This window comes from Apteryx mantelli, chromosome 8, assembly GCF_036417845.1.
Source record: "Apteryx mantelli isolate bAptMan1 chromosome 8, bAptMan1.hap1, whole genome shotgun sequence".
NCBI classification, from domain to species: domain Eukaryota; kingdom Metazoa; phylum Chordata; class Aves; order Apterygiformes; family Apterygidae; genus Apteryx; species Apteryx mantelli.
In genome coordinates, this window is record NC_089985.1 from 39,955,525 (window position 1) to 39,980,022 (window position 24,498).

Here is a 24,498-nt window from a genome sequence, read left to right on the forward strand (position 1 = left end):
TACCAGCGCCCGCGCGCGCCCAGCTAGGACCCCGCGGGCTGCCCGCCGCGCTGCCTGACTGCGGGCACGGCGGCGCGGCGCTGGCGCTGCCGGCGCGGCCCGCGCGGAGGTCTGGCCCGGCTGCCGCACGCCACTGGGGCGCGGGCCGCTCGCGGCCGCCATGGCCCTCCGGTCCTCGCGGGTGCCGGCGGCGGCTTCCGCTCCGGCGTTTGCGCGAGGCGGTTGCAAGCGCCTGGGCGCGAGGAGGGGTGAGGGCGCGGGTCCTGGCGCCGCGGAAAACGCGCCAAGTTTCCCGTTGTGGGGAGCGCGGCGCCGGGGCGCCCCGCAGTCTCCATAGCAACCGGGGAGGGGGTGTCCGGGCAGCGCCCCCCGCCCGGCGGGCGCGCGGCAGGCGGCGGCGGCGGCCGGGGCCGCGCGAAGATGTAGCGGGTGAGGAGGCGACGCGGCGCCCGCGGGGATCCGCGGCCCCCGCCCGCCGCCGGGCCCGGGCCGCGGCTGCCGCCGCCGCTGCGCCGGGGCAGGGGCCCCCCTCAGACCCCCCGGGCCGGGCCGGGCCGGGCCGGGCGGCGGCGCGCGAGGGGCCTCCCGGGCGGGCCGCGGGGGCGGTTGGGGCGGCGGCGGCGTCCCGGGCCCCTGGGCGGCGGGCGGGAGCGGGGGCTGCTGCCCGGGAAGGGCGGCGGCGGCAGCGGCGGGGCGGGAAGGGAGCCGCTTGCCGCTACAACAGTCAGTAACGCTGTGTGTGTTTGACAGGTGTGACTGCCGCTCGCAGCTCTCTGTCCGCGCTGCTCTTGTCCCCCCCGCCCCTTATTTGTTTGTGAGGGAGGAAAAATGCCAGGTGTGTTACCAAGTGACAGTAACGGGCTTTCGAGAGGGAGCCCGTCAAAGAAAAACAGGCTTTCCCTGAAGCTTTTCCAAAAAAAGGAAGCGAAAAGAGCACTGGATTTTACAGAGTCACAAGAAAATGAACAAAAGAGTTCAGAATACAGAGGCTCTGAAATGTATGTAAGAGTTTCGTTTTGAATAAGAATTTCTGACTGTGATGTAATCGATGCAAGAAATGGTCCAATAATTCAGAGAGTTCTGTTTAATATAATGGATGAGCGATGGCTGTGCCATCCATTTATGAAGTTACATATTTTTGCTTCAATATATTTTGCAACATGTATTAAATAAACCCTTGACCCAAGTTAATCTAACTGAAATAACTTGTATTTGAGTCCTTTAAGAAAACAAGTGAATAAACTTGTCTCATTATGGATGTTTAGTTGGCAAGAACTTTTTAATAACTTGAGGAAGATACCATTATTACACATTATTAGAAGGTAGTAATTCTGATGAATTACTTAGAATGTAAAAACTTTTTTTCCCCACAAAATTTGTTTTATTGAAAAATGCTGGATTTTAAATGCTATTTCTGCTCCAAGTAAAAGCATTATTTATGCTGCTTACTAACTTTCATTAGGGTGTTTCAAGCCTGTCAACTCATTTCATTGCAGGTAGTGAGAAAGTTCTAATGGGAAAAGAAAAATTGTCTAATCATGGTAAATTACAAGTGCATTGAAGACATTAAGATTTGGTCCTGTTATATAAGTAACAGTGCATTAACACTTATATAATGTGCCAGGTTCATTTCTTAAACTGTTTTTACCCTTTTAGTATGTTTTCAGGCATTTATATGATATGAATCTGGAGCAGGGACAGTAATAGGAAAATATGTGCTAGGCATGTTTTTCTTAGTGTTGCCTTAGGAGCAGACCAAGAACATAGAAAAGCATCCTAAAGAGAAATATTTTTGTTCCTTAAGTCAATCTCCTGATCTTGTTCAAAAAATATGTATTGGAACTAATGGCAGATTTGCCTATTTCTTGTAAACCTGTCTATTTCTGTGAATGTGGCTAGAAAGAAGTGTTTCAGTTGAGGGGTCTGTCTTTGATTCCATAAGGTAGCCATACTGAGACTTTCAGAAATAGTTTAACACAGTTTTGATCTATGTTTATTAGTCATTAATTTATAAGCTAGCTCTGAAATGGTAGATGGCCAGGAGAGAGAAGTACACGTGTACTAGAAGGAGTAATTTTCAAAAATTGTGTCTCATACTATTTTCTCTGTTTAATAGCGATCAGGTTGTTCCTGCAGCACAGCCTCCATCGCTTGTTAGCTGTGAGAAGAAGGACACCATGTTGCCTTTCGTGGGCTTGAACAATCTAGGTAACACTTGTTACCTTAACAGCATACTTCAGGTAAGGTCATGTTCAGGGGCTTTGAAAACATCATTTTGTTTTGATTAAGCACAAGCAGATGAGATTCCTAGTATGACTTTATCTAGAAGATGTCTAGATATTGTATAGAGCTAGTGTAATTACAGTGGGGAAAAAAAAGATGATACTGCAGGAAATACGTGCAGCATAGATTGCTTTGATTGAGTCAGTCAGTTTACATACTCTGGCCACCTCCCTGCCATGAATAACTATGTATCTTTGGGTGCTGTGCAGCAGCCTTGGGAGATGTAAAGCTGGTTTGATCTTAAGTGTGGATGTGTATTTTGAATAACTTCTTACTTTATCAACTATTATCTTGTTTTAAACTGTTGCTTTTAGGTGTTATATTTCTGCCCTGGTTTTAAAACTGGAGTAAAGCATTTATATAATATCATTTCAAAGAAGAAAGAATCTTTGAAGGATGAAGGAGAACAAAAATCAGAAAAGGTAATATTTCTCACTACATGTTCTTTTACTTGCCATTGTGCAAGTGAGGCTATATGCCAGGAGTATAATGTAACTTTAACTATGATTTCTTCTCTCTATACAAGAAGATTTGCAGTATGGCTTTCTGTAGTGCCATTTAACGTAAAGATATTATTGGGCTGTTTTGGACTTGTATTCAAATTTGATGCTGTTCTTCAGAGTTCCTGTAAAGCTTGAAAGCAGAAGTCTTAAGTTTAATAGAAATTCAAAAACATATCTCCCCCCATTTCTCATATTAAGATAATTATGATACTCTTTTAAGTGGATGGAAATTGGGGTTTGGCCAAAGATGGTTGTTTTAGGTTTTTAAAATGAGCAGTTTGCTTGGCTTTTGTATTTGTCTTCTACTGGCAAAAGAGCAATATATTGACTGAGAATCACTTGTTTCCCATAGCAGATAAATTCTGCAAATGTCTGTTAGAAAAGTAGCAAAGTGAGGGCAGGAGAAAAAGTTCAAACTATTGTTATAGACAAAACTTTTTCTTTTTTTTTTTTTTAACATTATTTTCTACAGGGAAGTTGTAAAGAAGATCCACTGGCAAGTTATGAATTAATCTGCAGTTTGCACTCGTTGATTCTTTCCGTTGAACAGCTTCAAGCCAGCTTTCTCTTAAATCCAGAAAAATACACAGATGAACTTGCTACTCAGCCACGAAGGCTACTAAATACCCTTAGGTACATATTATGTTAAACACATTGTTTAACACATGTTGAACTTTCACCTAAAGTTTTGAGGTCATTGTAACTGTACAGTACAGCGTTAGAGAGTTATGGGTGGGAGATAGTCTTAAATTTTGGATAACATTTTAGGAAGTAAGTTTTTCTGTGTTTTCGAGGGAAGATTCATGTTTATTTTGTTACCTCTTTGACATAATAAATTTGGAAGTAAATCTTGATTTTGTAAGAACGTAATTTAAATACAGCAGTGGATTTAAAACAGTACTTGGAGTATGTAAGTATTCTCACTGACCTAAGAAGGATCACTGCTGGGTTGCAACTGAATGGGTTTATATGCTCTTCTGCATCCGGCCATAACTACCTGTGACAGATAGGACTTCTGTCCAGCCCTGGAGAGGATCCTCCCCTGTGTGTTTTTGTTTGTTTGTTTTTTTATTATTATTAAATGCAAACTTCCCTAATATATATCTCAAATCGTGTTGACTAGTTAGCAAAGAATAGCTAGTCTTCATGGTTTTGCTTATTTACTTTTATTTTTAATAGAGAGCTCAACCCTATGTATGAAGGCTATTTGCAGCATGATGCCCAGGAAGTTTTGCAGTGTATCCTAGGTAACATTCAAGAAACATGCCAGATACTGAAGAAGGAAGAATTGAACAAACTGCCTGTGGAAGAGCCTACAGCTAAACTGGAGGAAAAACTTAATCAAAATATTGAGAACAGTGGAACTAGCAGTCCTGCTGAGGAGGAGGATGGTGTACCAAGTAGCCATGCTGGAGAGAGATCCGAAGATAAACTACTGAAAGGAAATGGGAAAAGAAAAAGTGATACTGAGGGTGGCAATGCAAAGAAAAAATCCAAAGTATCGAAAGAGCAAAATGCCGAAGAAAATCAAAGACAAACCAGGTCAAAGAGGAAAGCAACAGGAGAAAAGCTAGAAAATCAAACTGATGCCATTGCCAAGTGTTCCACTGAAAATGAGAGTGCAAAGCCAACACAGAAAAAGTCACGGCTTAGATTAAACTGGTTAAAATCGTCATGCAAACAGCCTAGTATTCTGTCCAAATTTTATAGTCTGGGAAAGTTAACTACAAACTTGGGATCTAAAGACCCAATGAAAGAATATGGTGACTGTGAGCTAGAAGAGTCATCCATAAAGTGTGAAAATGGTAACAATATTAAAGAAGAATATAATGAACCGGCATCTCCTGTGGAAAGCCATAGTGAAAAAGGAACTGAAAAAGAACCAAATAAGGAAGGTTGGTGAACATCTGTATGGTCCTAAATTCAGTAAGATTAGGAAATTACTGTGTGGGAAGTCAGTCTTCAGACTGCATAGCAAAGAGCTCTCTAAATACCAAATAATGTTTTCAGGAATTGAAAAAGATTTTTATCCAAGAGAACTTACTCTATACATGTTTGGTTTTTTTTTTTTATATCTTGAACTGTTTAACTTATATCTTAAGAGGCATTCTCTAACATTGCAGAATCGTTGTACGATGTGATATAGTCAGAACATTACGAGGTTTATATTCTCGCTAATTTTTGTCATTCTTAGAAATAGCAAGTGAATTCAAGATGTACAGGAAGATTACTGTAAGGTACCAACTGAATGAAACCTGATTGGCTGTGGATTTTTGTCCTAAATTCCTACAAACCAAATATCCTCTTGCCTCCTACTTCCCCAATCCTTCCATATTTTCAATCTTCCCAAGGACTAGGAAAGAAGCAGGATGTACTATATATGCTAATTGGCTGGCAGGTATGCAGGTTAGTGTCAAACAAAACAAGGTAACTGTTGAAGGGAAGGGCTTCACTATGAATTTAGCAGTTACTAATTTGGAACTTTCTTTTTGATCCAACTGCAAATTTTTACAAAACTTTGAAGGCATGCAGAATCTTTGAGATTTCCATTTCTTTAGCAGATTTAACTAAAACTGGCCAACTAGTTCAGAAAGTACTGGAGGAGAAGAGTAAGGATGAACAGAGGCTAAATACAAGTGTGATCGCCTTGCAGGAGATTTAATGCGCTGCCTACTTACTAGTATTGACTGTTAATGACAAAACCCCAAATTTTCCAGAATGTGGCACTGTCATACTCCTAGTATAAAACAAGAACCTAATTTTTAAAACAGAACTTTGAGAGCCAATAGAAAGACTGCTCTCAAAGCAGCTGACATTGTGAACACTGCATATGAGTGCAGTATTTTATTTATTTTTTTATTCCTATCTTGAATCCTTAAAAGGCCATGTCTGCACACAGTGATTTTTCCATGAAGAATACCCAGTTTTTGTATTACCTTTTGAATAAAACACATCTTGATGAGTAATCTGGCATATACTTTCTCTAGGTACAGAGCTGGCCGTTTTTGAACTAGTGGAGAAACTGTTCCAGGGCCAGTTAGTACTGAGAACGAGATGCTTGGAGTGCGAGTGCTTTACTGAAAGGAGAGAAGACTTTCAGGACATCAGTGTCCCAGTGCAAGAAGATGAACTTTCTAAAACTGAGGAGAGTTCTGAAAGTAAGTAATTATGGAAAAGGGTTGAGATGTGTCTGCTTCAAACAGCCCCTGATGAAAGGCAGTGCCATATTTATTAAGGAACAGTGTTCCTGTCTGTGCTGGTTAAAATTAGAGGCTGTTCTGTTATCTCTTGTCCTGATTAACTTTAGACTTTGGAAACAGAGCACTGATAATGTAGATGGATCCAGACAGTATTAAAGCTGCCTCAGATTTTAGCCCATAGCATAGACTACTTAGTCTTTTATGTGCATGGTTTTCTGCTTATAAATAGATATTTTCCTTGATTTGGGTCTGATGATGGGAAATTCTTATAAACAAAAGAAAAAGCAGAAAAAATATTTGCAATTTTTCTTGAAAAAATAAATCAGAAATCAGGGCTTTTTGTGAATTCACTTTTAAAAAGCTTTCTTTCAGTATTTCTTTAGACTGTCATTACCTTAATGCCAGATATTTTGTTTGTAAATGTTAACTCTGAAATCCTTTGAAATCTTTCACATATATTAGTGATATATACTTAGTTCATAGCTATTTTCAAAAGTAGATGCAGTAAGCATTGTGACAACACATTTTAAAATTTAGAGTTTTAAACTAATTTTAGTTCCCATGGTCTTAATTTGGAGCAGATTTTACTATTTTGCCTTTCCTGTTTCGCTGAGGGACTTCCGAGGTGGGTGTGTGCGTGGGTGTGTGTAAAACACTACTGATAGTGCAAATGATGTGGTCATTAACAGTTCAAAGCTGTTGGTGAGGATGAAATGAAACAAGTGAAAGGGAGCTTTCTGATAATTTTGGAAGCTTGCCTTGAGTCAAATTCTGGTCTCAAATACATGTATCCAATTTCTAGATATGTCAACAGAATTCATACAGGTACCTCTGAAGGAAATCTTTAGCAAGACTGTATATTTTAAGTAAGATGGAAAAATTTGATTAAAAATCTATTAGCAATACTTTTACCATCTCCCAAAACATTCAAAGATTTGAATAAATTTTCTATTTCATACATATTGAGTACTCTTTACAGTATAATTACTAGTTCTTGAACACGTCTTAACTGTGTGTGTGTGTGTGTACATGTGCATATTTAATTCTGGTGGGGGTTGCATTGGAAATGTACATAACTATCTGTGAATGTAATGATTCTCTTTTATAGTTTCTCCAGAGCCAAAAACAGAAATGAAGACTCTAAAATGGGCAATTTCACAGTTTGCTTCAGTGGAAAGGATTGTGGGAGAGGATAAATATTTCTGTGAAAACTGTCATCATTACACAGAAGCAGAACGCAGCCTTTTATTTGATAAAATGCCTGAAGTTATAACAATTCATTTGAAGTGCTTTGCTGCTAGTGGCTTAGAGTGAGTATTACAGATACACTATACTACAAAACAGTGTGCTGTTGAAGGAGAAATCTTACCAGAAAAGATGAAAATATTTTATATTTTCAAAAAATGAGAACAGACTTCTAGATTGAATTCAATTTAAATCAGTGGGAAACAGCCCTTAATTTCATAAAGGCTTTTTAATTTTAAAGACAGTGGCTGAAATTATCTTCAGGAAAATATACTTTCAGGAGGCTTCTTGCAAAAAATTGTTTTACCTGTATTCTCAGCACAGCCTGAAATCCCAATGTTTTGTAAAATTTTGTTTACTTTTAATATCCCCTGTCTGCACACGTTTAGAGGTAGGTTTAAGTACTTTAGCAGAAGTGATGAGCACAAAACTGAATTTCATGGTCAGAGCTAGTAGTATTTCAGTCTCCAGTTGATTGGGAGTATTAAAATTCAGAAAAAAAAATCAGTTGGTAAACATTTTAAAGATCTAACATTATAGGAAAAAATGGATCCATTCCTTTAAAACACAACAGTATCAATGTCATTAATGTTCAGCTGCTTAGCAATGACAGTTTGATGTTATATATTGTAGAATTCCTTATTTTTTGAAAGAGATCGTGAGTTTTTTCCCTAGATTCGTAAGTATGAATAAAGGTATTTCTTTCAAAAAAAAACCCCAACCAACCAAACTTACCTATAACCTCACAGTGCTGTACACAAATAGAACAATGCCATGACAGTTTATGCACAGTGTTTTGCAGTAGACTCTATTTGAATCTTAGTGGAAAAATGATGAAAAATGACATTAGGCCTTATCAGGATAAACTTGTTATGCTATAAAATGTTCCCCCACATCCTTTAGAAAATTGTTGCAAAGCTAACTGCATTTTGAGAGTGACTATACAATTTTAGTAGCATTTGTAGACTTGGCCTGTATTTTCAACTTTTCCTCATATTCACTGAAAATAACTTTTGTATCTGCATTAACTTTGTTGGATGCAGCAAAAGAAAACAAACTTTGGGTGGTTCAGTATCTCACTAGTTGGCGTCTGTTGAAGAGAGGTAACGCGCTGCTGCAGCCTGTCCTGTACTTTATAACCTCATGTAAATTTAGGATGTTTTGATGATTAGAAGTAGTTCTGAGAATTAACAGAGCTCCTTTGTGATCTACACTAAGTCATTTAGCCACAAACTCATTCAGCCTTATATGCACCAAGTTCCCTGTGCCTTGTATTTAGTCGCCTTTAGACTTTCAAAGCCATCTTGACAGTAGGAAGTCTACTGCATGAGCTCCTCACTGGAATTTAGTTTATGATATATTTTAAAACTATAGGCCCTTTGGCACTGTACAAGTACAAAATATAAGTTGACAGATGATTTGTCATGGGATGCTCTCTGTAAACAAATGCTGATAACTGTAGTCAATATAATTTTTTTTTTTAATAACCCATATTTTCAAGGATTACATTAAGGTATTTTTAAGGGTAGCTTGCTAAGATTTTAAAAAGTGGAATTTTCACTCTGCCTGGTTTTAGTATCTGTTCTGAGGAGTATCTAGCTGTCTGACAAAGTAGAAAGGAAACATCTGCATAATGCCTGCTAACGCTTCTTCACACAAGCATAGGATCATAACATAGATAGTTCTTTGGTCATGACAAGGCAGAGAGAAGCAAGCCAACTAAATCAGGCGTTTTTAAAAAAAAATTGTTATGCTATTACTGAGTAGCCCTTGATGTGAGATGGAATCCTAGTGTTATGGGCTATCCAAAAAAGACAGCCTGAGATGTTCACCTAAGAGGAAACCTGAACATTACGGATTTTCAGTTTGTTCCTACATATGCTCCTGTTTTGTCTCTATGCAGAAGTATTTGCAGCTTGCAGGTTAACCAGACATTTGCCAACTTACTTACCTCTTCTGTCCTGGTAATCTTCAAGTCCTCGATCCAAAATATTCAGACCTATATCCAGGTCAGACTGAACCAGTCTCTTGTACTCTTCCTTATTTGTCCTTTGAATCATGTCATGCATTTTCTGCCAAGTGCTAGCAGCCAGAGATTAAGGAAGTAAGAGTGGAAAAATCAAACATAGTACTGGAGTCAGTGATGAAGCTGAAACTGCTTAAAAGATTGTTTCCCAGTTTTTGGCTTGGGCATTTTATGTCAGGCAAACCCATGTTATTTCTAAACAGCTACACTGGGATTAATAAACACAGCTGCAAATCAAATGGGAAGAGCAAAGAATGGTAAACCAGAACAGTGGCTTACTCCATAGTGTCTGGAGTTACTATAGTGTTTTTCGAACTATGAGCTCTGATGGAGCTTCCCCTAGTTGACTTATGTAAACTTGTAATATTTATGGTAAAAATACTAGTCCCCTCATAGATGGGATTGCAATAGTTTGCTCTCTCTAAAAGTAATAACAGACTGTTTTGCTGTCCCTTAAACTAAGAATCTTCATATCACTGTTCTCTTAGCTCCAAGACAAATTATGATACCTTGGTTGCTTCTCACTTGTGCTCTACTGATTTTTCTGACATCTGAGTTTTAAATAATACTATCAAGGACGATGAGAAATGAAGCAGAAAGCAGTGATGCTGTAAATTTTGGCAGTTAATAGAGCTTTACTCCATCTTTGCTGGCTTGCAAAGTGGTTCTTTATAAATAAAGCAGCCAGTGCAAATACATACTTGCCTGGGAATGAGTAATTTTCTTCAGCAAGTATGAGGAAAAAAAAAGCTAGATTCTGTTAGTAGAGATGAGTGCTCAGACTGGAAACTATTAAGAGAGAACGTGTAACTGATAACACCTAATTAAGCATTTCTATAATACAAACTTAACAGGTAGCATTGCTGAGAAAATTAGATTTTTGACTTTTGAAATGAAACAAGGTAAAGGCAGGTGGGTTGGTTTGTTTGTTTTTAAAGATTTACTGAAGGTTTTGAAACACACGTGTTAACTAGTGGAAGTAGTGCTTATGCCACTGGGAATCTTTTTTGTATGGAGTATTGGCATCCTTATGTGTTAGAAGAGCTGCAGTAAAATAGTTTAATTCTTTAAGAGTCTAAAATAATTTGAGGTATTAATTCAGTACAGTGGGTAAAATTCCACTAATGTATGACCACAGCAGATGCAGCTGCAGAAAGCAAGTTTGTTGTGTATGAACTACTGTGCATCAGTCAGAGGAGGCAGAGTATTTGGCATGCAATTTTTCTGTCTTCAGATTCTTATCATTAAGAAGAACAAAAAGCTAATAGGAAAAGATTTCCTCTCTTATTTCCTCCTCTCCAAATCTTTCTGATGCTGGATCTCATTCAGAAGAAAGGTAGAGCCTGTTTTTTAATGTTTTATGTTAATATGATTGTCATAGTGTGCTTGAATGGAACTGGATTTCTGATCTAGGGTATCAGTAAACAGTTTCTCTGTTTCTTGACTCTCTTCTGAATCTCTCTACTGCTGGCTAGTAATAATAGGGATTTTCAGAAGATTTAAATTTTATTGTGTTTCTGATGATATGCTCTTTTCTGTTTCTTTTGGTTTAGTCAAATGTTCATGGTAAGCCTAGGTCTAAAATGAGATTTCAGTTAGACTTGAGTGACTGAGGACATTTGTGTGTGTGTAAATGTATTTGTTTATAAGGGTTTATGGCTATGAACATCAATTTACACATTTAAAAGCACAGCAGAACTGAAACTAAACCCAGAAAAACAAAAATAATATTCCAATTATGCTTACATTGTTATGCCCTATATACATTTTCCTTGGATTAAAAAATAGTTATATTCCTTTCTTATGAAAAAATAGAAGTTGGATAATAATAGTTAGCTCTTTGGAGCCTAAGTTTTATAGGGTTTGTCCCTGTTCCCCCATTTTCCCAACAACATCCTAATAGATGAGCAAGACTGAAACATCACTGAAGTCTATTAGGACATAAAAAGTACCATTAAATAAAACTCAGGGATTAATTAGACTGGGCTGAAGCAATATGTGAATTATGTAAGATCAGTATCATTCAAAGAAACTAATACACAATAATGTTAAACAGCTGATTAAGTTCCTGCGTTTCTATTTTCTTTTCAGACTTTTTAGATGATTTTTACTGTAGTGAAAGGATTTAAACTTTTTGCACTGTAAACTTGTGCTATGAACAAAATACAAAATATTTATGGGAATATTAGATACTTTTCCAAAATAAGTCAGCCAAATAATTGTGTAAAGAAACTGTGCAACATAGGACAGTTAATAGAGAATCCCTAATAATAAGAAAATAATATTAATAACTTAACCATCCTTAGATTACCATCATTTGCAGTGTTGGAAATACACTACAGTGCATTAAGATGATATGAGGAAAAATTACTGTAGCAAAGCCCCAGATTTGAAGGGAAAATAGATTTATATTCCTTTATTTAACAAATTTGTAAAGGTTTTGGAAAAAAACCTGCTCACTCTGTACCTTGGATGTTGAAGAATTTGCAAATGTGTAAAGTAGGAAGTGAAAGTATAACCAATTAAGATAACTCCTTTTTTAGTCACTATTTAAAATTTACTTCAGCTGATACTTCAGAAAAAGGGAGACTGTTAAATAGTTAAAACACGCACCAATTAGGCTGTAATATTGAACAGTATACATACTTGGAAAAAAGTCTTTACTAAAGAGGGAAGCCTGATATGGATACTTACAATAAGCGAGTTGGAAAGTGAGCAACTTGTTATGTTCAGATCTCCTATGCCTTTTTAATAGAAGGAAAAGAATATAGACACAATATACGGGCCACTTAAAGCAATATTGTAAGCTAATGTAGCAAGAGGTCTAACTTTATTTTTCTTCTAAAGGTTTGATTGTTATGGTGGACTGTCCAAGATAAACACTCCCTTATTGACGCCTCTCAAGTTGTCACTAGAAGAATGGAGCACAAAACCAACTAATGACACCTACGGATTATTTGCAGTGGTAATGCACAGTGGCATTACAATTAGCAGTGGACATTACACAGCCTCTGTCAAAATTACAGATCTTAATAGCCTAGAGTTAGATAAGGGAAACTTCATCACTGACCAAATGTACGAAATGATTAAACCAGAACCACTGAATGAGGAGGAAGCAAGAACTGTTGCTGAAGACTACGATGATGGTGAAGTCTCTTTTAGAGTCAATGGAAATGCACAGCCTGGTAAAGTTTTGAATAAAAAGAACATGGAAGCTGTTGGACTTCTTGGGGGACAGAAGAGTAAGCCTGACTGTGACCTGTACAATAACAAACCAGCTAATCCTGATAAGTTTCTTAATATAGTCACTGAAAACAGAAATTCTGAGTCTAGCAGCACAAATGGAAATGTGGAATTCAATACAGAACACAGTGATCAAAATGGTGTTGCTTTCAGTGGACTAGAAAACAAAGCTTTGTATGTATTACAGAGCCTGAAAGAGTATGAAGGAAAGTGGTTGCTTTTTGATGATTCTGAAGTGAAGGTTACAGAAGAAAAAGACTTTCTGAATTCTCTTTCTCCAACATCATCATCCACATCAACTCCTTACCTGCTGTTTTATAAGAAAATTGTAGAGTGAGACTGTATTTTGAATGTAAATATTAGGGATTTGCATACACTTATTGGTCTGATTTGCATCAAGACTACCTTGAAGAAACAGCTGTTTGTTTTTGAAGCTACTGGATCATAATGTTTCTGGTCTTTTTGTTCTGTGTAAGTGGCTCAACTTAAATTAACAAACCATGTCATAGAACTTTAACTCACATAATAACTTCTATGCTGGATAATAGTGATATTACCTTTTAGGAATACAAATTTGTATAGTTCCTAAATGATGCCTACGATACACAGTAGTGGTTTTAACACAACTCTAGTTCTCAGATATGCCTCTTGTATTATTAGCTTTTTTTTTTTAATAAAAGTTATTTGTATTCATATTCTGGAGTAAATGTATATTAACTAGCAAATTTCATCCAGAAGTTGTGTATTTTTGTAACTTGAGAAGTAATACTTCATATCTAGTCTTTGGGTAATCTACATGGTTTACTGATGACATTCTCTTTATCCAGTTCTGTAGTGCTCAGTGCAACACAAAGCACAACAAAAGGGTCTTGTAACCTTGTTCCGTGTATTGGAAGGAATTGAACTTAATAGCAATGTTTGAATGGTCTGATTTACATCTTGTTGATTAGGTGTTAAATGGACAAAGTGTAAATAGGTGTGACTAATACTTCCAAACAGGGGGGAGCCTGTAGTGTAATTAAAATATTCTGTACTTCTAAGAGTAAAGCCCTCTAATTTGCATATCTGTTTGGGTGGATTTGGAATTTAGTGGTGATCTTATAACAGTTAACTTGTATTTAGAGTTCACTGAAATGTGGCAAAACGAAAGCATTTGGCTTGATGCTTTGTTAAGAATGTATATATGAAATAAAAATTTTATGATATGCACTGAGTGTCTGAGATGACTAGATCAGACTTTTGTGTTTGGAAAGGAAAAAAGTTGGAAGTGAAGATGGTTGGGCATAGTTACAAAAAGGTGTGGAAGTTACATATCTTAGAGAAATTTAGAGGTGAGAATGATAGAGGAAAGAAAAACCCTTGTTTTTAATATTCTTATACAGTTAAATGGCTGACCAAAAAAAGTAGCATACTCTAATTGGAAAAGATTTGATGGTTAAAGTTAGTTTCTCTCTTCCCTTGCCTCCGAACCTAACATTATTGTAAAAATGAGTGCAGTGTTTGCCATTAAATACTAGAGATTAAAATCCTAAATTATGTATTAGAAATTAAAAATTTAAGGAGCATCCTATAACCTGCAGACAGTGGACAATTAAAATCTTTTAAAATATGGTAATAAAAGGATGAGTTATTTCTCCTGTCATAGCATGGATGGAGTGACTTGAATTGCTGTTAAAGAGACAGTTTAGGAAAGATGCACAGGCTGTGAATATGCCCATTTTCAGGACATATTTTAACTTTTCAAATAAAAATTAACCTATATTTACAGAAAAAAAGCCCTAAAGCTTATACCAAGTTTATTCTACAGTACTCATTTTTTATAGACCATCTTCTACTATAATGCAGTACAAACACTGAGATAACTCAGGAAAAATACCTCTGATATGTTTTCCATGTTGTAGTAGGCCTCTGATTTTGTACAGACCTCACTCTTGCTGTACACTCCAGATCATGATGTATTAATAAAATATGCTTCAGTGTAGAAAGATTGTATTGTCAATAAAAAAAAGTGTAAAAAAGGCTGGACTAAATTTAGAGCTGCTTATAAACTCATGCTGAATGGATGTCTAATCTCTCTTGTAGGGGGAAAAAAAATTCTAGATTTACAAACACAGAGACCCTTTCTTTTGCAAAGCACTGTCAACATAATTTTGTAGTCTAAAACAAGAAATTATCTACCAAAAAATAATTGTACTCTTACCTTCCAAGGATAGCCAAATCAAATTACAGAATGCTATTTTTACTGCTGCCTGCAGTATGGGATTTGCTTAATTTCAGCCTGCAAATAAAAGTTTATTTTTCCAAAGTCAACCCAGGACTTATGTTTTTCATTCAACTGTAGGAACAGGAAATGTTCCATGGAAACAAAATAATGTTATATGCAACAAAATAGTGGTTACAGCATAATCAACAGAAGATGCAGCCATCTTCCTTCCATCATAACGTTACATGACTTTGAGAAACCCTTTCTTTGTAAGTACTCAAGCACAAAACATGACCAGCTAGAATATTCTGAATGAAAAAAAATGCTCCTCTGCGTAAGTGTGATATTCTGGAGACTCGCTCAATTTAAGTGCGCGCTGCCTTTCCCACATTAGTGATCTGCAACAGTAACTGATGTCCTGTATTACAGGTCCTACGCTTTGCTGCAACTGAAAAGCAAACCTGACTGCCCTGTTCAGCTTTCCACATTAGGGCTCCTCAATTTCATACAACTGTTGGGCTATGCGTACTGAGAAGCTATTCAGATTTACACTGACATGGGGCTCGTCAGTGAAACTAAAGGATGTATGGCAAAGATCTGGATGCAAAGAGACACTTTCATAGCCGAACAAACAGTATATGAGGATTACTGTAAATTGTTTCATTCTTCTATGGCTATTAGGGCTTTTTTTTTTTCTTTTTTTTGTCAATTCTTAAATATTTTGCAAGTCTTAATACAAATCTTTTGCGAACCAAGCCTCCCCCCCCACCCAGCATTCTCCTTGCGAGTGTCTGAGGCTCCTGTACTGCTTTCAAAGCCTTGTTAACGCCTCCGGGCTTTGAAATAGGCCTTTGAAATGGCTCACAGGAAAAAAAAAAAAAAGATTAGGTTAGAGGAGTAGTTTTCCCTTGTACCAGAAGTTCCTTGCCAAGCTTCCTGCGTTATAAATCCTGCTAAAGAACTAGTTCCGTAATAACTGTGTTCACGGGAAGCAGGACTAGCAGTCGGAGAGAAGCGCTGCACTCAGGTTACCGAAGCAGCACCACCGCGCTGGAGCTCATGGAAGGAGAGAGCGCATGAGAGCGCGAAACGCTGCGGTGCAGCGCTCCCTCCCCCAAAACACACCTCGGTGCCGGCCGGCGTCCCGGCACCATCCCGCCGGGTGCCACGCGGGCCCGCTGCGGGCCGGGGAGCCTCAGCCTGCGGCTGGCCGGGGCTCCAAGACACGGTGCTGTTCCATCCCTGCTCGGGAGAAAGAGCGTAAGCTGCTACAAGCTGCACTGATGTTCAGCCCCAAAAACAGAAACACACACGTACACACACCCTCCCTCCCGATGCAGGAGGGTGGGTGGTTGCTGCAACTACAGATACAGAAATGGAACAGCAGGGAGCCCCCCAAAACACCAACCGGCAGCTTAGGAATATGTACGCAAGAAGTGAACACACAAACTATTCAGGTTTCAAAAGCCAAACGTTCGTAAGTTGGAAATGGTGATGTATACTTATGACTGCAACCTTTAAAACTTCTGTGTGTAAAAAACTATATATATATATATATAAATATATATATATAAAATATATTTTAATATATTTTTATGTGTGCGTATGTATGTATGTATATATATATATACTTACACACACACACACACACACACATATTTATAGAGAGAGAGAAGCTTGTGTTTAATCACATACCACTTTTTCCAAGGGGCCTTGTTCAATTCAGAGATGAGAAATAAAAGGGATTTAATTTAGGAGTTGCGTAGTCAGTTCCAATTCTGATGTTTCCTGAAAATGCTGTATTAGCCACTAAAATAATTGCTTTAAAACAGATTCTCTGACACAAGAAATGTAAAGAATGCTTTCTATGTAAGCTTTAACTTAGTTAAATCTTTGTGTCATTTCTGTTTGTCTTTTTCCCCATGAAGTTATTTTTTAAATTGAAAGAGGGACTAAAAAGTAGTCTAGCTGCATGTATACTGCTAAGCTGCATTGTACATTTAAAGTCTGATGAGATTACTGTGCTGTATTTGAATTTCCTAGTTGGTAGAAATTACTGTGTACACATAGGAGTCATGCTGAAACTCTGCTTCACTAGTACTGAAGGAGGTAAGGCGGTAACAAGAAGGCATGCCTCGATTTATCTGATGGCAACAAACAGAATTATTTTTCTTTGCAGCAATTCCTATTCAGGATTACAAAGAAAAAAACATAGGGGTAGTAAAAAGTCACCATTTGGTTAAGAAGTGTTACTGTAAGACTTACCTTACTCCGAACCTTTTCCCCCCAAGGATGGCAAGCTCTGAAGTCCAATGCACAGGGAATTAAAGTGTAAACATTCACATATTTAATAGTACCATCAAAATAACCATCACTACATTAAAAACTTCAAAAATGCATTTGCGTATGGTCCTAATATAAATTAAATATATGAACTGAAAGTAAATAAATTTAACATTAGGTAATGCTATAAATAAAGGTAAATGCGTTTAGTGTACCTTTGAGTCATAAAAATGCCTTAAAAACAGGTAAGTTTACAGCTTATCAATCACCAATACTCTGGATACCACTGCCATGGTTTTTTTTCAAACATTGATAAGTCTATATTTGACAATTCAGAATGATTTTTGGCCACTGAACACTTTGATGGAGGAAGAGGTGTGGGATGTCCAGGATGAAGTCCAAGTTTTATTTCATAATAAAACTTCTTTGATTCCCAGCGCTGATAACAATGATCTTTCTTTTCAATACCTTAATTTTAAGTGCTTTTTTTTATTTGGGTTTTTAACTTGTTTAGATATCCATTTTGCGAAGGCTCATCCTGCTGAAGGAGTCTCTGAGGGAGAGAAAATATGGTGATGAGCTCATATTTTCCATGATGAAATAAGAAGCCCGCTAAGATGAATGATTCTGCACATGATTTCCAATATTTCTACAGCTGGCTACTACAAAAATTAAGTCCACTGACATTAATTCATTGCTTTTTAAAATGAATTCGCTTTGTGTCTGTACCTGGGACCATTTAACTGCTCATGGTTTACAGCCCAGAAAGCTCAGAGAAGGTTTAATTCATGTGTATGTAGAGAAACAACACAAACTGTCCGCACTACTTAAATCTTATTTAAGTCCTTCAAAAAAATCTCCAAGTGGACTTTGCATGAAATACCTGTATTACACCTCTGCACAGAATGAATTTCACAAAAATCAGAAAATAATTACCATGACAAAAGCGCTTGCGAGGCACCCACCGAAGGCGGGGAGGAAAGCGCACTGCTCCTCCCACCCCTTCCCAGCTAACGAAAAGTAGCTCCAGTAGAGCTAGCAAACAGCACAGCAGCTGGGCCGAGCTTAAGAAGTCATGAACTTGGGGAATGAGGAGAGGCCACCTTTCTGCAGTATTCAGCGGGTAGAAAAATAAACCAAATTCAGCTACAGAAACACTGCCAAGCATTACATGTGAGCTGGCAACACTCTTTTCCTTCTTCATCCAGCACTACGCCTTGCTCTTACTTATAGTGTATTTTCGCCAAATTTCTCTTTTCACAACAGTTTTGATCTTCCCCACTGCTCTTTACCTCTGAACAACACTTACATGAGGAGAAGTTCAAAACCAGGGCTGTATTCCTCTAAATCGATAGCAGGGATACAGCGTTTGCAGTTAAAAGCACTGTCAATATCCCGCTCAGTGCTGAGTGAACGTCCTTTCAAAAAAACTCACCCCACTGAGACTGTGCTACCAGTGCAGCCTTGTCAAGACTGGTTTAGCCTACCTTGCTGAAAGGGGACATGACAGGGTCCTTTTCAATGGTAAGAGTCAAAGATTACATGGAGAGTGCCTGCTGAAAAGCACTCCATCCCCTATTCGGGAGCCAGAGCAGGCACACAAACAGCACGTGGAGACAAAATACTGCTAATTAAGGAGCTGCCAACTGTTCTAGTTCTTCAGTAAGGAAGGCAGGCACTGGAAAGTGAGGGCATCAGTTTTCTTTTTCTTCAGACCCTAGATGCAGGCAACCAAATGCGTATGTGACTGTGCACTTTCTACCGTAAATGCAGTGAAGGACCTTGTTAGAAACTATGCAGGAAAAGTCTCCTGCTCAGTCACAGTTTGTCCCCACAAACTAACGGTGCCAAGGGCTCTGACTTGCTTCGTACATTCACAGAGGGGTTTTTATGTTCAGTCTCATTGCAGAGAAGCAGAAAAGCCTGGACTCCAGCTCACAGGTCTTCTAACATGCAAAACGTCAACTGTTTTTCTGCTGTTTGCCACCCTACCTGCCCTGGAGTTCCTCATGGCAGTTCCCCTGGGAATAAACAAGTGTCAGAGTCCTGCCACCTTGAGGGTGATTTTGAGATTAAAAAGAATGGGATGCAAAAAGAAAAAAAAGTTCTTCTCATAGATCAGGAGCTCAAGGGACAAGCAAAACACCACCTACCATAACTGCTGGGAAGGGGATATGCTCTGAGCCCAGGACAGATGGGGAAAGAGATGGACCCAGCCAAAAGATCCATAATTAAAAAAGAAAAACCAATGTATTTCACAGGTTCACCAGGAAGATCAGAACTCCCAATTTTACACCCTCCTTATCTCTGCTGAAGGAGTAAAATCAAATATCCACCTGTGGCAAGCGACTGGCAGCACTGCCTTATATAATTGCGGGATCTTTCTATTTATCAAAGGCTGGAGAGCTTCCTTTAACCGGTGATAATTCCTTTCAAGTTCTCGCTGATACTCCTTTTGGTCTGGACCGATCAGGCTCTTATTCTTGCGCAGAGCATCTTCACATCTAAAAAACAAAAGTCTGTGAAACTTAGGCACATAAAAAAGGACCTGCCTGAGAGAGGCTTGCTAATTTAATAGCACAAAAGCTTTCATCCTGTTCTTCTGGGCTGACATGTAATATCCTTCTCTATCTTGTCCTTTGGGTAATAAGGACTCCGCTTAACTGGTAGGTCTCCATGGGGAAAGGAGAAGGTGTCACATCTCCAATTTCCATTTTACTTCTAGATTGGCAACTCCTTATTCATTTTAATTTTACTCTCCAATTACATTTTTTCTCCCTGAAGAGAAATGAAAAGCTTATCTCTACATAGCCATTTCCAGTCGAAGAGGATTTAAAGATGGATAAATTATTGCTCTCCCCAGGAAAAGATTAATAAATAGCAGACTATGAGATGTTCATCAGGAGCTCTTCTATTTGGAAAGATGTAATTTAAACAAAGGGTATGAAAAGAGCTATAATATCAATGCCACTTCTGTACGGCATAACTAGGTTGCCACTGGATCTATTTGCTTGGAATGTTATTTCAATTATTTTTTTTAATTACTTGGTGCTTGCAAAAGAGGCTGGATTGAGACTGCAATCTGCGTTACTCAAGAGGAAAGTATAGCAGCCAAAACATTTTTGAGAACTCTGCCAACATGCTTCCACTTGGTTCGGAGAAATTCACTTCAGACAGAAATTAAATCTCCTGGCCAATTCAACAGTTTCTGCTGACCCTGCCAAGCCATGAGTCCATTTGCGCCAGTGTGGCTAGTGGTGTTTTCTGAAACGGGAACACTTGTTCACAACTGAACTGTGATCACTAATTCATTCCTGATAAAACAGGACAGCCAAATAACTTCAGCCACTTGATCTGACTTTAGCTGTGGACCAGCAGCACCACAGAAACAGGGAACCAACCGCTTAGCTGAAGAATACAGCTGCATATAGAAATTGGTTTGAAGAAAGCAGCAAATACCAACCGTTACAATATCAAAACTCCTGTCTGGATACACCCTTGTGCCACTTGTACGTGTTTCTGTTTGATGTGGCAGCAATAAACGCATCTGGAAGGCAGGGTGAAAACAATACTCTTTACCTTTTTGTGAAGTCTTTGAAACAGAGCCGTAGTTTGTTATGATGTCTGAAGAGCTTTGGATCATTGGGTATTTCAGACAAGAAAACTTGTGCAACTTCTAATGGTCCCTTTAGGAGTAGAAGAGAAAGGAGTGAGCTTCTCAGAACTGTCTGTCATATCCATTCACTGGAGACATTTTTGCATATAGAAATATTCATAAAAGACAGCATTTCCTTATAGAATGTGCCTTAAGAAATGCAGCTGCTAAATCTAGCATAAATCATCAAATATCACGACAATTAAATGTCTTTTAGGTTCTTTTTAAAATACAACTCTGCTTTTGGAAAGCAGTGTGAGAAAATGCACAGACTCTACATTTATCTTCTCTTATAACGACTCTCAACAAATTCTGCTCAACTGACAACTAAGAAAAAGTTTAGACAAAGCAAATGGAACTGGAGAAGTGTTTGCCAACACTGTAAATTCAGCCCAGAATTTGACACTCAAGCTGTGTTTTTTCCAGCTTGTGCATTAGTACAGGTTTACTCATCTTCCCTCAGTTTTTCCTCAGTTTTTCTCCATTCACTAATTTTGCTTTCCATTTTGTTCATAAACCACAGCAGAACACAATCACACTTCCGCCCACGAGAGCCTGGCTAACCAAAGGGAAAGTAATAAAACTTTATGTTTTTAAAAGAGAGAAGGAAAAGCAAGCAGAAATGACTGCAAAGGCCAGGAAGGAGCAGGTAACTGAGGGAGGAGGGCCATCTCTACTCAGTCGCTTTCCAGATCTAACCACATTTTCAGGACTGTTACTCAAATTGCAAAATGACCGAGAGCACCTCGTCTAGAACTACAAGTGACCTTAAACACATCCCACAGACTGAATGAAAAAAGAAAAAAAAAAAAAAGGTAATTTAGAAATAAGGCCCAAAGTTGAGCATCCAACGAACTCCAACTTGGAAAGCGCTTCTCACCTGGTTTACTGTGGTACCTACTGATCCTTGCAGCACCATCTGCAGCATCTTTGGATCCGCAGGGTCTTGGTGAGTTGCAAAAGCTAATTCCTGTGTTTTCTTCTGCATGTCCTCTATGGCAACTTCAATGGGCGTCAAAATGATCTATGCAAGTAGCCAGAATACAGGATGCTCGTTATGACTGAAACTGTCAACCAGAAATAGGCTTTCAAAAGCACTAAGGTCACTTTGGAGTGGCACTGAAGTGGTGGAGGACACCATTAAGACTGATGTTCTTAAGATAAGCACTTTTGAACCCATGTGCTCTCTTAATTTAGGAACATTAAGAAAATTTTGATTTTTAAATGTGTTTCTACATCTGGGTACTCAGAGTCTTTTAAGATTGCTTCTGAGTGGGCAGACTCCTGGGTTCCTTTGTGGTCACTGCAACAAACTACCCAGGGTTACAGCACTATTTCAGTGGTCTGGCTGCCCTGCAAGTGAACTGCAATACAGAGCAAAGGACATGCTGCTCAGGCGGAATGGTGGAGATCAACTTGCATTACTGCAAAGCTCACCAAGGACCCCTCCTCACACCAGATTCTGTTATCTGGATACACTGATGAAAGAGGTGGCAGGATATACTGTATTTTTAAATTGGTCTGCTTTTACGTTGAACAGGAAGAGGGGAAAGCCCAATAGAAACGAGCCATTCTTAAAACCAAAATGAAGGGGTCACAAGCACAGTCCCTGCAGTGAACAGCCAGAGCAGCTTAGGACAGCACTTGTCTGCTCTGGCTCTCTGCAGAAGTTATGCACCCTTAGCAGGGAGGGAAAGGTAGACTATCAAATGGCCAGGAGAGTGTGTCTCTGCTAACGTGACAGTGTGAAAGGATGTAGTTGAGGCAAAAAGCTACATGTATAGCCTGCCCTGCTCTATAGGACATGTTACACATGAGTTTCAGCAACATCCACTTCATTTAGTCTTCATATCTCCCTTCAAACACAGGAAACCACTGGGGATCTCTGCTGTGCTGAGAACGCAGGCCTCACCTCCTCTTTGTGAATGACGTTTATCCTGGTTTTAATGTAAGGGAAAGCATGGGACGTTGTCAGGATTGTTTTGCGCTTGAACTGCTCGTGCAGCTCCCCATGAGCTCGGCCGTCCAGCGTGAAGGGCGTGCAATACATGAAACGCCGCAAGTTGTAGTTTTTGTCGAAGTAAGTTATCCTGTCCTTCATCTCATACGTGTCAAAGTAAGGCTCCACGTAGGTTATCTGAATATAGGCCTGGAGGAAAGAACAAACCCAAGTGTGCAGACAATGAAGTACAGTGTCATACGAGGCCACGCTGAGAAGAGCTGACTTCCAATCCCTGCCTTTTAGCAACGCAATAACCCAGCTCACTTTCAACTCTTTATTCCTCAAGACACCTCTAGAAGAACTAGGACTGTTCCCTGTCTTTACTCAGAGGAATCACACTCATGTTCATGGGGATGACTAGGTGCCTGGTAGCTGTTCAGCCGTTTCTGGACTGGATAAAATACAGCACACTGCCCCTCTCCTCTCATGTTCTTCACATGAGGCATCTCCTTCCTTTCTTTGCAGATAATGCCTTGTCCTCATCTGCAGTCTGATTTCCTAGGCATGTTCCTATTATTTCTGCTATGCTTAAAGGACCTGGCACAAGAATGACAAAATGCTACATCTGCAAATAAGTCAGAGGCCAGAGAATGAAGAAACTGCCTTCCTTCCTTGCATTTAGCAGAGATTACAAAGGAAGGCAAATGCAGCCTGACACTGTGCCGTCCTTTTGCCTCTTCCCACCAAGCCCTACAAGGTACAGGGCTTGGGGCAGGAAGTGAAACAGCTAATTCTGCATTGCTTTGCTGGGATGATTTTCCCCAACTCTCTCCCCAAGCAGCCACAAGATGCTCTGAAGTGGATTTCATTACCTATTTGGGGAAATTCAGGGCAGAATTTGGTCCATTATACTTTCATATATTTAGAACCAGTTCTCATTCTAAACCTGTACTTTGTGTTCTTACCTTGTTAGGATCTAGTTTACATTTGTCCACAGGGTTTGAGTCCTTAATCACTTCAAGCACATCTTCACCAAACCGTTCTCCGTAAAATCCCTACAATCAAGAGTAAACGTATGGAAAGGAAACATCAAATGCAGCAATCAGAGATGGGGGTTGGAGAGACAAAGGCATATTCAGGGGAGGTGAAGCTCCAAATGCCTTCAACAGCAGCTGTGCCAAGGCTGAATGTGATCTGCTGAACCTAGGAGAATTAGATCAATTGCATTCCAGGGGCAACAGGAAAAAAACAAACCTAAAACCCTGGAAGCCAGGAGAACTCGGGAGCCTTCCAACTGCACACACACACACTGTATGGTTTTGAACCAGTCATCTGAGCTCTCTGTGTGTCTGTGAGCTCAACTGAAAACTGGGGTCAGTACAGGCTCTGCTTGGGAATCAGGTGCTGCATTAGAGCACAGCTTTGCTGGGCAGAATGAATGGCCAGGGTCTGAACTCAGTTTCATGCGCTTAAACCCCAAATAACACTGCTGCTTTCAGTGCAATGTGACAGCAACTGAATTGTTGCAACAGCAACAACGTGACATCAGGCTCTGACATGTGAGGCCCTGTCTGTTCTAGTAAATAAAATAGGGCCGATTCTGCTCTCCAGCCCTATGAAAAAGTAGCTGGCAGGGCCCAGATCCAGGCAGCTAAACGCTCTTCCTCTCCCCCAGGGGATGGCCTCATCGATCACACTGCCTGCTGGGAAGAGGCTCTGACCCACGCTGTCCCCCAGACTGGGCTAAGGCATCGTCTAGGCACGCGCTAGCTGGCGCAAACTCACACCAGACTAACAGTTACACAATACAGATGATCAGTGGATGGTGCCTGAAACTTCACCCAAGCCCAGCTAGATTAATCAGAGTTGCCTGTGCCTGTTCAAGACTGAAACAAACTTTAGCAAGAGACTTCAT

General features: G+C 39.5%; 2 protein-coding genes across 4 annotated transcripts in view; one reads left to right on the forward strand and one right to left on the reverse strand.

Annotated features, from left to right (window-relative positions):
- Nucleotides 1–183: 183 nt before the first annotated feature.
- USP1 (ubiquitin specific peptidase 1) lies at nt 184–14,810 on the forward strand. 3 transcript variants are annotated; one of them, XM_067301342.1, is made up of 9 exons: nt 184–248; nt 751–998; nt 2,117–2,240; nt 2,598–2,705; nt 3,259–3,419; nt 3,966–4,681; nt 5,774–5,944; nt 7,095–7,296; nt 12,105–14,810. In XM_067301342.1, exons 2-9 carry the CDS (start codon nt 829–831, stop codon nt 12,835–12,837), a joined length of 2,385 nt encoding a protein of 794 aa, XP_067157443.1. In that variant the 5' UTR covers nt 184–248; nt 751–828; the 3' UTR covers nt 12,838–14,810. The 3 variants fall into 3 exon arrangements, with proteins under 3 accessions (XP_067157443.1, XP_067157442.1, XP_067157444.1); XM_067301341.1 differs by lacking the exon at nt 184–248 and adding an exon at nt 274–429; XM_067301343.1 differs by lacking the exons at nt 184–248; nt 751–998 and adding an exon at nt 275–429.
- A 2,217-nt stretch (nt 14,811–17,027) lies between these two features.
- Nucleotides 17,028–24,498, reverse strand: part of DOCK7 (dedicator of cytokinesis 7) — a 110,810-nt gene continuing 103,339 nt past the window's right edge. The window contains exons 44-49 of the mRNA XM_067301344.1: nt 23,549–23,638; nt 22,554–22,790; nt 21,522–21,665; nt 20,566–20,672; nt 19,323–19,490; nt 17,028–17,539 (exon numbers count right to left, since the gene is read on the reverse strand). Of these exons, the coding sequence (XP_067157445.1) occupies nt 17,497–17,539; nt 19,323–19,490; nt 20,566–20,672; nt 21,522–21,665; nt 22,554–22,790; nt 23,549–23,638 (789 nt within the window). The 3' untranslated portion in view covers nt 17,028–17,496. The remainder of the gene's footprint in view (nt 17,540–19,322; nt 19,491–20,565; nt 20,673–21,521; nt 21,666–22,553; nt 22,791–23,548; nt 23,639–24,498) is intronic.